A 12,506-nucleotide genomic window follows, 5' to 3' on the forward strand; every position below is an offset into this window, starting at 1 on the left:
ACCTCTGGTGCAAATTACTGACCTCTGTCATCATTTTAAGTGGGGGAACTTGCACAATCGGTGGCTGACTAAATACTTTTTTGCCCCACTGTATATAAATAAAAGTGGTGTAATGTTTGTTTACCTTTGAAGGGTCCTTCAGTACACCTGTAGAGACAGAAGAGCAGCATTAGTCATAGTCTAGGTTGGTAATGTGTGATAGCAGGAAATGACAATAGATTTCACTTTTTTCTCTGTTCGGACAGCTTCAGGCTGCTGATTTCTGACAGCACAGAAGTTAGTTTCAATTCACAGCAGGTCAGAAAAAAAGATGAAGCTGACAGAAAGTGTGTGTACCTTCTCTGCCGGTTGGTAACATCTCCCCTTATAAAAAGATGGAAACAGAAGAATATCAACGAAAAACCACAGACTCCTCAAAGCACACAGAGCTGGATAGATTGACAGAAGACTAGATGGATGGAAAAACAGATGAATGGATGGACAGATGGCTGGTGGAGTGCTTTATGAATACATGGATTAGTCTGGTTCTTATATAGAGCTTTTCTACACTGAGGATTCAAAAGTGCTTGCGCAAATGGGTGAATGAGTCTAAAAACCAAATCCAAAACCAATCCACTTCAGTCTAACTAGATAACTAACTAGATAACACGAGCTAAACACTACATTTCTATATGTGGGTGTGGCTTAAGGTGGGCATAATACCATTGGCTGTTTTCTTCTGTTGGTCCTCCCATGTGACCTCTGCATAGTGCGGACAAAGAGAGGTGATTGGTCAGGCTACACTAATGCTCATACTCTAGTCAGATGACCCATCCAAACCAGCACCAAACCGCAGTGATATAAACACACCTGAACAGCAACATTTTGAGCAGGTTACAAATCTGAAATTTATCATCTGTTCTTGTCTTCTTTAAGTTTCATGTGGATGTTTCACGTCTCATCCAAGAGGCTTCTTTGGTTCTAAAAACCAAACGGTGGAGAGTCACAGCTATTTAACCCTAGCAGGGGTTGTTGTCCCTTAAGAGAGTTGCTGACACACTATTAAGAATTTACCTCATCACATGAGCCAAGGTGTTAATAAAAAGACATGGGTCATTAACACCCAAGGGAGAAACCAAAATAAGAAGGAGGACAGGACTAATAGTGGGTCATTGACTCTCTCAACAGCCCCCAATATTCAACTCATTTCCATTTTATTTATATTATGCCAAATCAAAAGTTACATCAACAGTTACCTGCTTTATATTGTAAAGTGTAAAACTAGGGTTTAAACACCAGGGACTCTCTATTTGATTTTTAGAACTAAAGAGGCTGCTTGCTTTTCAAGCTCCTTACACTCAATGAATTGGATGACTGAGAACCTACACAGACATCATCTGTTGGTTTTACTGAGCCTTTGGGGGCAGTTACCAAGAAAATCTGTTTCTGACTGGAGATAAATGTTTAAAATTTGAATCATCATAAGATGCTCGTGATGGATCCTAGCCTGAGCTTAAAACCCCCCTCTCTCTTTCTCCACACAAAACTATAAATTTTCATCACCTAAATGCTGCGGCTATACTCATCTTCTTACAAACCCTCATAGTTTACATGGTGAGGATCACCTGACACCTCATTAGATCCACCAGTGACTGGACTTGCCTTTTCTGGTTCCTCCTGGTGTTGCTGAGCGCCTATCCGGCTCTGACATGCAGGGTAATATGTGATGGCGTTATGTAAACAACATGAACACATGAATCAATAAGTAATGATTATGATAAAGAATGTCTGACAGACATCTGACTAGAAGAATCACGCTAATTGTTCTGTGCTATTGGAGATGCATTGAATGTTAAACCTGATGTACACACCTGGAGTCTGTGGGGGTGGGACTGGTGATGGGGCGGGTGAAGGGGAAGGCGTTGGAGTTGGAGGGGGTAGGGTGGGTTCAGGAGGTGGAGGCTGAACTGGAGCAGGTGCAGGGGGTGGAGCAGGGGGAGGTGGAGCTACCAGTGGAGTTGTTTGTGCAGTTGTAGGTACAGTTGTGGGTACAGTTGTGGGTAAAGCTGTGGATACAGCTGTGGGTACAGCTGTGGGTACAGCTGTGGGTACAGGAACAGGTACCGGTGTGGGTAAAAATAGTGGTGGTGCTGCTGTAACTACAGGTGGGAGCACAGGTGCAGGAAGTGGCTGGGGTTGGGTGAGTGGGGGAGGCGGGGCTTGGACCCTTATAAGAGGAGGTTGTTGACTGACAGAGGGAAAGTGTTGTTTATGGACAGGGGCAGGGGGGTGATGATGTGGAGGGATTTTAGTTGCTGTTGCTGGAGCTGCAGTCATGGTCAAAGCTGATGGGAAAAAAAAAAGCTGTGAGAAGAATGAAAACAATGACATGATGAATGACCACACGACCTTTTCCAGAAGCGAAATCACAGGAGTGACCTACTCAAACGGTATCCACCCTCTAACACCTGTTCTTAGAGGGTGGGTTCTGCTGGATGGATGCAGATCCTGATGGTAGCATACATATTCACTACCACTAGAAGGAACTCAGTCATGTTGAATTTCTCTATTATTATGCAGGCTGAAACCTGAGCCAATCCCGGCACAGAAACCTGGACCTGGTCAAGGGACTACATCTCTCAGTACTAACATGCTTTCACCAGAGGAATTGTCCCCCAAGAACCTTTGTGGAATCCTGTTATAGTAGTTTCCAGTAAAGGAGCTTGGGTCAGAGAGAAGTTCGGGAGAGACAATGTTTATGCCCCCAACAATGATACTTTGAACACTCTGAAGGTCCAGGAACTTTTGGTTGGAGCGTGCACTGCTATACACTATTTATTGGAATAGTTTTGTAGCCACAATTTTAAAATAATTCAAAACAATGTGCTGTTTTTGTCATGAGGTGGTCTACATTAACTGGGGTTGTTATCCTTTATTTTTGTTCATCTGACTGATTTATATTCTGTATTCACAGGACTTTAAGGTAAGGTGAAATTAGTCTTCATTTCACTGGAAAGTTCCTGACTGTGGAACAGTAATGTGAAGTTTTTATTTACACATCTCAGCACTCATCTTTTATCAGCAGTGCCACTGAATCACTAAATTACTACCACTACAGGGGGCTTGTTATTAAGGAGTTACTACTCTAAGTAGGTAAACTTTCAGTTCATTACCTGTCTGCGCAGAGTCTAAAAAACAAACAAATCCTTGTTAGATAGCTATGACCCTCAGTGGTCCATATGCGGGTGCTTACTGACTCCTAACTATGTCATTTTCATTATTTGTCCCAGAAACCAGTGAACACTCTGTAGCTAAAGCAAAAATCTCAATGAATTTATTCAATTAATCATCTGACGTAGATAGGAAACCACTGTTATATTCTATTCTATTCTTTTCCATAAGTATTTTACAAATATTATTTTATTAAAATGACAAAAATTCTTTACTGCCAGCATCTCATGCTTGAACTTTTCTGTGACACAGAATTCAAAACCTTTTGAATCAGTTAATTACGTTTTTTAAGTAACAATCAATTCATTAGCTTACTGCTGCTGTTCTGTGTCAGTAAATGTGCAAAATTCAGTTTAGATAGCTCATGGAAGGATAGGGTGCAGGTATTTAACAAAACCAGAGAAGACACTGAAAACAAACAGTTGCTATCAGCATTTTGTCAAACCCTGAATATTTGCTCTGGTTTCTTTTTAATGGGTTTGGGATTTCCCAGCTTGTGTCTCTAGGCATTTAATATAACACACATAGGTAGAGTCATAATTTATGTGAGACAGATTTTGTAGCTTTTGTCTATATTGTATGCAACCACAGTGCAGACTCTCAGCTTTAATTTAAGCAGTTGTGGATTAACTATTTAGGTTTTCTACAGCTATCTTTATACACAGTTCTCCATTTTCAGAGGCTCAAAAGTAAGTGAGGAAGCTGACAAGCTGTTTCATCACCAGGTGAGACCTGTTCCCTAATTTATTTATAACAAATAATGTAGACACAATATCTTGTTGATTTAAAGTGTTTGATTTACATTTTCACTGTAAATATGAAAATATTGAAATATGAGGCCCTGCCTGTATAATTGTATGAAATTAATTAAGTTAATGAAGATCTGGAGTTGAATTGGATTGAATTTGTATTCTTTCACTAAAACTTTCAACATGAGGTTCAAATACATGCCAGTGTAAGTGAAGGAGGACATTGTTAGGCTGAAATACCCAAATGAACCAGTCAGGCAAAAACTTTCTTAAAAAGACTGAATCCACCGAGCAGCAACACCAAAAGACCACAGAACACAGAAGAGCATGATGACAGAGTCTAGTCTAAGACCCGACTTGACACACAGATGTAGACAAACAGGCACACTCAGACACAAACGTGCATTCCCACCCTCATGCACACATATCCCAGATGGCGATTGTGTGCTGTTCTGAAGTGGGAACATGGGAGTGGGATGGTACCAACGACCCTCTGCCAGATAGCAACCGGTGTCAGCACAGACCCTCCCGAGAAACCTCAATGTCTACATATATTCAAAACTGAGTGATAATTGACACCAATTTATCTGTCGATCTCAAGCTCCTGTCTCCCATCACTCATGAACAAGACCCTGAGATACTCAAACTCCTCCACTTGGTGTAGAAACTTGTCCTTGACTCGGACTGGGAACTCCACCCTTTTATGGCTGAGGATCATGGCCTCCGATTTGGAGGTGCTCATTCTCATTCCCACCGCTTCAAACTTGACTGCGAACTGTTCCAGTGCGAGCTGGAGGCCATCACCTGATGAGGCCAACAGAACTACATCCTCTGTGAAAAGCAGAGATGAGATTCTGAGACCACCCAAGTGAAAGCCTTCTGCCACACTCCGATGGACACGGTTGAATGCCTTCTTCCATGACCAGGACAAAAACCACATTGTTCCTCCTGTTTCCGAGGTTCGACTAACAGCAGCACCCTACCATAAAATATCCCAGAGAGGCTGAGGAGTGTGATCCACCTATAGTTGGAACGCACCCTCCGGTCCACCTTCTTAAAGATGGGAACTGCCACCCTGGTCTGACAATCCAGAGGCCCCTGATCTCCATGCAACGTTTCTCCACAATGCAAAATTGTAGAGGCATGTCAACCAAGACAGCCCTACAACATCCAGAACTTTCAGGAACTCAGGGCAAACATCAACCCCCCTCCAGGGGCCGTGCAACCATGGAGTTGTTTAACTGCCTCAGTGACCTCACCCCGGAGATAGATGAGTCATCCCCCTCGTCCCCAGACTGTGCTTCCGCCACGGAAGATGTGCCAGTGGGATTAAGGAGGTCGTTGAGGTATTCCTTCTACCACCTGACAATCTTCTCAGTCAAAGTCAGCAGGGCTCCACCCACACAATACAGAGTGCAGGTTTCTCTCTTCGAGGCACTCCAAAATCTTTTTCCTCTCCGAACTTCTCCTACACCCATGTTTTTGCTTCAGCCACTGCCCGACCCACTTTCTGCTTGGTCTGCCTATGAAGTCCCACAGGCTAACCAAGCCTGTTAGGCCTCATTCTTTAGCCTGGTGGCTCCCGTCACTTCTGGTGTTCACCACTTGGTTCAGGGTTACCACCACGACAGGCATCAACCACCTTGCGGCCGCAGTTCAGTACAGCGGCTTCAGCAATGGAGGTGCTAAACATGGTCCATTTGGACTCAATGTCCCATTCTCCCTGGGAATGCTGTTGAAGCATAATAATAATGCTTCAACAGCATTCCCAGGGAGATAATGATTAATAATCATCATCATCATCATCATTGTTATTATTGTTATTATTATTATTAAAGCAGCTGTGGTTTTGTGTGTGCTACAATAGTTGGGCAGCTGGAGAATTACGCACATTGGAAAGTCAGTCAATAAAAGACGTGTTAAACTGCAATGCTACTGTTGTTGGGTCCTTCATTGCCACAATGGCTAGATGTTGATCTACTTAATTCTGATCTGCTGCTGAGTCTCTTTCACTTTGCTGAAAACACAAAACACACACCTGAATTTTACCAGTCTGAAGTCATAACTCTCATCAATTACTGCAGCATTCACGACTTGTCTCATTTGCAAAAGTGCTACAATTTTTATCCACTTTTATCATCGTCATCTGTCTGTGATTGGACTAGGCACCATTTGCAGTATTCATTATTTATTTTGTGTGAAAGAAGTTACACTTCATTCATATTCATACCCATTAGGAAATTATCTCAGACCTCATCTTGAAATTTGTAAAACCTCTATTTTTCTCTATTTTTTTAATAAGTCTGCAGGTTTGCCTTTGTATAAAACACAGGTTTGTTGTAGGTGGATGGTGGTGGGTCCATCAGCAGATTGGTTCAGAGATGCTTGGAGGTGCTGTTTGACTAATATCTCAAGTATACGCACTTCTGTCGAGAGCTCCTTTGGGGGGGACAGCAGGTAGCTGGCGTCCTCGGCGACCACAAATAGGCGTCCCCGTTGGGCTTGTCAGGGTGGAACCGCCTCCAGCATTAGCCCTGATGAAAAAATAAATAAATTCTTAAAAAGAAGAAGAGAAAGAAATTAAACAATCAAACCGCCATCCTGACAGGAGAGATTTAAGGTCAGATGTCAGGGATGACAGTCAGTTTGAGGTTCCCTCCATAGTCACAGATAGAGTTTGATCAGCATTTAGTCTGGCACTGTATTCAGTCAGTTAATGAAAAGTCTGCAGTCACTCCAGATGTTTTTGCTTGAGAAGCAGTAACAAGCAAAAGTTAGAGTGGACTCTTCTTGCACATGCAGCCACACCCAACTGTGATGTTACAGTGTCCTGAAGCATACCTGTACATCACACAACCAGGTAGGAATGTAAACCTTTGGACGTCATTAATTCTGTATAACTGTTGGAAAAAAAATTATAACATGAACAGAAAGAATTCACACTTGAAACAAAGAGTGCAAGGCCCCATCACTGCTGAAAACCTGTTTGTAGCTCTAATGTCTCTTAGACGTTACAAACAAATCTGTCTCTGTGAAATACAGATACATACAGCTGACCAACATCAGCTGCCACTGGGTGTGTTCAGAGCTGTGATAGAGGCAGCACTGTGATCGCAGACAGAAACCTCCCTGCTTAAATTTGGTACTTGTATGTTGCAGGCAATACGCCTGAGTGCCAAGCCCAGTTTGGAGGAAACTGAACATCCAACAGTTAGGTGTCAGAAAGTGAACAGAAATTCTTTAGAAGCACATGCAACACAACCATCAAACAAATGAAGAACAACAACACAGACTAACTTGCCACCCAAAATAAAACAAAACAATCAGAATATAAAAGCTGCGGCCAAATATGAAATGTTCAGGTGTTGGTGATGTCACTGGGACATATGGTGGGGCTAAAATAAAGGCGAAAAATAAAACTGTTGTGGTCACCATTGAGTCAGAATTCATGCTTGTCTAAAACAAACAACCAACCAAATTTAAAAAAAAAAAAACAAAAAAGAAAAAACCATGCCCCAAACATGGAGATAGAGCTGCTTTCTAATTGGATGGCTGAGGGTCACCTGATCAAGGCAGGTGAGGGGGGAGCAGACCGTCCAGACCTCATGTGTGTGGAGTCAGATCGATCGGTTGAGTGTGAGCGTGTGTAGATGGGTCGGTCGGCTGAACGAGATCGGCTGTAGTAATCTCTCCGGTCCATCCCACGACTGTACCTGCACATCACCATGATAACTGTCACCTAGATTACTATGACAACCACTGCAGCTGCAGGACAGGTCAGTTATCCACGTCGCGCTGACGACCAGATCTTTGTCACATGTGGTGGACTGGGAGTCATGAAGTATAAGGCACTGAAGGCTGATAAAATGCCACCAGAGAAGAGGATGCTTTTATTTGGCACTGAATTTCCCAGAGGGCTTCAGTGAGACAGTAGAAAAACAGTGTTCCCTCGATCTGCTCTACACAGTGTCAGCAGCCTTTCATTCTTAAGTCTTACACCTGAACTAGAAAATATTTTTTAAAAAGTTTTATTTGCTTTTGCTTATCTTCTGCTTGCCCCTTACTTACTTTTAATTTGAATTAATGAGGGCAATCACTTTAGATAAAATAATTATTGTGGGAGATGTTAGCATTGATGGTAAGTTTAGCAACAAAGCACTAAAATAAATATCAAAACCTGCAGTTCCTTTGAGGTCCAACAGAGGCTCCAGCAGTGAGTCAGTCCTCCCGTATTAAAACTTTACAGCAGAAATAAACATGATTACAGCCTGATACAAAAACTGGTCTGGTCTGTATAGATAATTTTCCCCTTCATAACCCCTTCATATGAGGAGGATGTTTTCATAACTCACCCGTTTAAACTGGCTTAAAATTTCCATTATTAGTGGCGTGGCCTCTTTGACTAACAGGTGGATGGCAACACAGATGGCTGTAGCTGCTAGCTCCCTGCTAGACGTCATCTCAGCAAATCAGTCTCTGAACAGGACTCTGGACCATGTTTGTGATGTTGGAGCCTTTTGGAGCATTTTTAAATTGTATTATCTGACCAATAATATGGCTGCTGCAAGGTTAATGTAATAACAGACTGTCTAAGAAGTTTCAGCCCCACATTTGGTGAAATTCTAGGATTTTATTTTGATCTTTGATCTTAGACATAGATACCTGTTAATTACTAAGTCAGGGGTGTCCAAACTCCGGCCCGCGGTCCATTTTTAATTGGCCCACAAGTAATTTTATATATAGAATAGACTATGACCCGCACTTCAACTTTTGCTTGAGTGTATTGCACTTCTTAGTCTGTGAAGGTTCTCAGTCATCCAGGTCATCGTAGTCAGATGACCTGAAGAAGCTTCTCGGATGAGAGGTGAAACGTCTTCAAGCAACTTAAAGAAGTCCAGACGCTTTTCTTTGCAAGCTCCTTTGATTGCACTTCTTAGTTTTAACACCAGGAGGAGCTACTGTTGATCAAGGCAGTTGCTCCACCAAAAAGGACAATGGTAAATGGCCTGTATTTATATGGCGCTTTACTAGTCCCTAAGGACCCCAAAGCGCTTTACATATCCAGTCATCCACCCATTCACACACACATTCACACACTGGTGATGGCAAGCTACATTGTAGCCACAGCCACCCTGGGGCGCACTGACAGAGGCGAGGCTGCCGGACACTGGCGCCACCGGGCCCTCTGACCACCACCAGTAGACAACGGGTGAAGTGTCTTGACAATCACAGAAGAAATTTAACCCAAGTTACTAAACATGGCAGAACCCAAGAAGCGAAAGGTAGAAAGTGAGTGCAGAAAATTTCAGACACGGTGGGAGAGTGAATATTTCTTCAAAGAATTCAAGGGGAAGTGTCTGTTTGATCTGCACTGAAACTGTGGCAGTTATGAAAGAGTATAATGTACGACGTCATTATGAAACCAAACATCAGGCCTATGCATCCGACACTGGTGCTGAGCGAGAGCAGATATTAAAGCAAAGGGTAGCTCTCCTGCAGGGTCAGCAACAGTATTTTTTTCGTGCTCAAATTGTCCAGGAAAAGGCTCCAACAGCCGGCTATGAGGTCGCCCAACTCATCGCAAGACATGGCAAGCCTTTTTCAGATGGAGACCTCATAAAACACTGCCTCGTTAAAGTCACCGAAATAATGTGCCCAGAAAAAGTGCAGGACTTCAACAACGTCAGCATGTCCAGAGATACAGTTGTGCGACGCACTGAAGACTCCTCAGCCAACATTAAACTGCAACTGTCTGATGAAGCTGTGCTTTTGATTTTTACTCCATCGCATGTGATGAGAGCACCGACGCCACAGACACCGCACAGCTGCTAATTGTTTTGCGGGGAGTGGACGAGAGCACTTTAGGTGAGTAAAAAATATATTCCACAGTACCCGTGTGTTAATGTGCAGGTACACATGCTTCAAATATCAATAATGCGCATCAATTCTGTCACTACCCTGCTTTTGCAGACCACTTTCTTATATGCGTTTATCTTGTTAACACTAAGAGTACACACCGCTGTGCACAGCGCACACACACGCAAAATCAGCTGATCTCCTCTGATGCACATCTGCTTCTTGATCAAGTGACATTTGTCAGGATTTTTGCCACGAGTGGCGATCAGCACCGCAGCTGGATGGCCCGATTTACATACGTATCGGCACAGCTGATACTCACCAGAATAATTTACTAAAATTAGTTATTAAGTCTGTTATTAAGTCCAGTTCAGTCTGTTAATGTTGATAACGGTTTCAAACAAACGTTAATAGGTGTGTTGCTAAGCCTAATAACTTAAATAACAAGCTTGAAATGTACTCGTCCCATTTTCCCCTTTATTGTTTTTTCTCTGTGCTGTAAATCTTCCGTCTAAGAAGAAATCTGAGGCTGCTGTTCTGAGAATGAGCAACCAAAGCTTTTTCTGAATAAATCAATAAATATCCATTTATTGAAAGCTGGGATGAAGGCAGTTTTGTCTTTAATTATATTCAACAATATAACATATTTGACCACTTTTAAATGATTTAATAATTAATTAATTAATTAATTAATACACTAAAGTTAAGGTTACATACCTAATTTCTAGTAAGTGGCCCAGCCCCTCCTATATTTTTATGTATGTGGCCCTCAGTGAAAAAAGTTTGGACACCTCTGGTCTAAGTGATGCTCCTGTACAGTCTTTGAATGCAGCTAGATAACCGAGCTAGCTAGAATTAGTTTATAAATGAGAACTTCATCCTTGAAATATGAAACAAAAAGACCAACAAAAATAAAACAAAAATTACAAAATAAAAGCAGGTTAAAGTTGAGTCCAAATGTGGACTCCAGAAACCAGTGGGTAAGAAGACAGCTACATCATAAACATAACTACTCTCATAATGTAAATAAACCAAGTCAAGTTTTAATTGCACTGCGGATCTTGTACATCATAGAAATTTAGCATTTATGTCCTGAAAGTCATTGCACTGCGTCATCAGAGCACAAATGTTCATTTGACATTTCCCTGGAAAACATCATGATGATCCTTAAGATTTCTGGGAAAACATTCTGTGAATCGATGACACAAAAGCTGAACTTTTTTGGAAGGTTTGAGTCATGTGACATGTGACATAAAGCTAACATGGTGGCGGTAGTGTAATGATCTCAGGCTGCTTTGTTGCTTCAGGACCTGTACAACTTGTTGTAATTGATGGAACCATGAATTCTGCTCTCTACCAGAAAATCCTATAGGACATTAAATCTCATTTAAATGAGATTAAGATGCTCTGAACTTGAACAGGCTGTTCATGCTGGAAAATCCTCCAATGTTGCTGACCTAAAACAATTCAGCAAAGCAGTGTGGGCTATGATTCTTTCACAGTGATATAAAAGACTCACTGCTCATGCAATTCTTGCTGCCAAGGTAAGCAGTTATGAGGTTTAGTGGAGAAAAATTGTTTGATCGGGAACATTTAAGCCTGACAAATATCCCCACCCCCCTCAAAGTTCATTATATAACTTGCTTCATTCACACCCTTTCACACAAGCACTTTTTTCCCCCTGTGCTTTCTATCTAACATTCACACACCGATGAACACGTCAGAGAGCAACTTTGGTTTCTGTGTCTTGCCCAAGGATATTTGGCATGCAGACTGCAGAATCCTGGGACAGAACCACCAATATTGATTAGTAGATTGCCTGCTCTACCTCTTGAGCTACAGTAACTCCTAAAAAGAAATCAGGGGCTGATACTTTTTCATGACACTGTATAAAGTGTCAATTCACAACAGTTGGCTTAAGGTGCTTTATGCTGTAAGGTTGAGATGCTACAATATTAGAGAGAAACCCTAATAACCAGACAATGCCTGGTGAGCAAACACTTGGCAACAGTGGGAAAGAAAACCTCCCTTTTGACAAGAAGAAAACTTAAACAGAACCAGGCTCAGGAAGGGGTAGCCATCAGGCCTAGGACCAGGTTTGGATTAGGGAAACAGGCCCCCCATTTACTTTTAAGATAAGACTCAAAACTTTCCTTCATAATAAAGCTTACAGTTAGGGCTGTATGCTAAATCAGCTCGCCAAAGACTCAAATCAGGCCCGCTGGGTGGCTTTCAAAAATGTGAAGAAGGACATAAATTTTGGACATTAGCTGTATTTTGTCTGTTTGAGTCTGTCAATTAACAAAATGTTTCCATTCCATCAATCTGGGCAATGAGGTCCCAGAACTTTTTATTTTATTTTACACATTATCTTACAATTTAAGCCCTAACAGTCGTGTTGACAGAATTCTTTCATTTACTTTTTTTTTTTTTTATAAATGTAGAAAAACTGAGATTTGTTCTTGAAATTTGAATCCCTTTTCTTACATTAAAATATCTCAGGGATAAAATGTGTAGTTAAGTTTATTACATTATTACTAGGGGTGCAACGATATTCGTATTGATATTGAACCGTTCGATACAGTGCTTTCGGTTCGGTATGCATATGTATCAAACAATACAACATTTGTAATTTATTTTATCAACTTTCCTTCTGACGATGCTGTCTGTGTGGAGCGCTCAGTGAATCTG

General features: G+C 41.7%; 1 protein-coding gene across 4 annotated transcripts in view; it reads right to left on the reverse strand.

Annotated features, from left to right (window-relative positions):
• The window catches only part of rims2b (regulating synaptic membrane exocytosis 2b), a 63,838-nt gene that overhangs the window by 9,330 nt on the left and 42,002 nt on the right, over positions 1–12,506 (reverse strand). For all 4 annotated transcript variants that reach the window (XM_013913745.1, XM_005744718.1, XM_005744720.1 and 1 more), the window contains 7 exons: positions 7,523–7,672; positions 6,384–6,493; positions 1,851–2,324; positions 1,642–1,683; positions 703–741; positions 337–363; positions 125–147 (listed from right to left, as the gene is read on the reverse strand). In XM_013913745.1, coding sequence (XP_013769199.1) covers positions 125–147; positions 337–363; positions 703–741; positions 1,642–1,683; positions 1,851–2,324; positions 6,384–6,493; positions 7,523–7,672 — 865 coding nt within the window. The remainder of the gene's footprint in view (positions 1–124; positions 148–336; positions 364–702; positions 742–1,641; positions 1,684–1,850; positions 2,325–6,383; positions 6,494–7,522; positions 7,673–12,506) is intronic.

This window comes from Pundamilia nyererei, unplaced genomic scaffold (assembly GCF_000239375.1).
Source record: "Pundamilia nyererei isolate P.nyererei 1_Seehausen unplaced genomic scaffold, PunNye1.0 scaffold00148, whole genome shotgun sequence".
NCBI lineage: Eukaryota > Metazoa > Chordata > Actinopteri > Cichliformes > Cichlidae > Pundamilia > Pundamilia nyererei.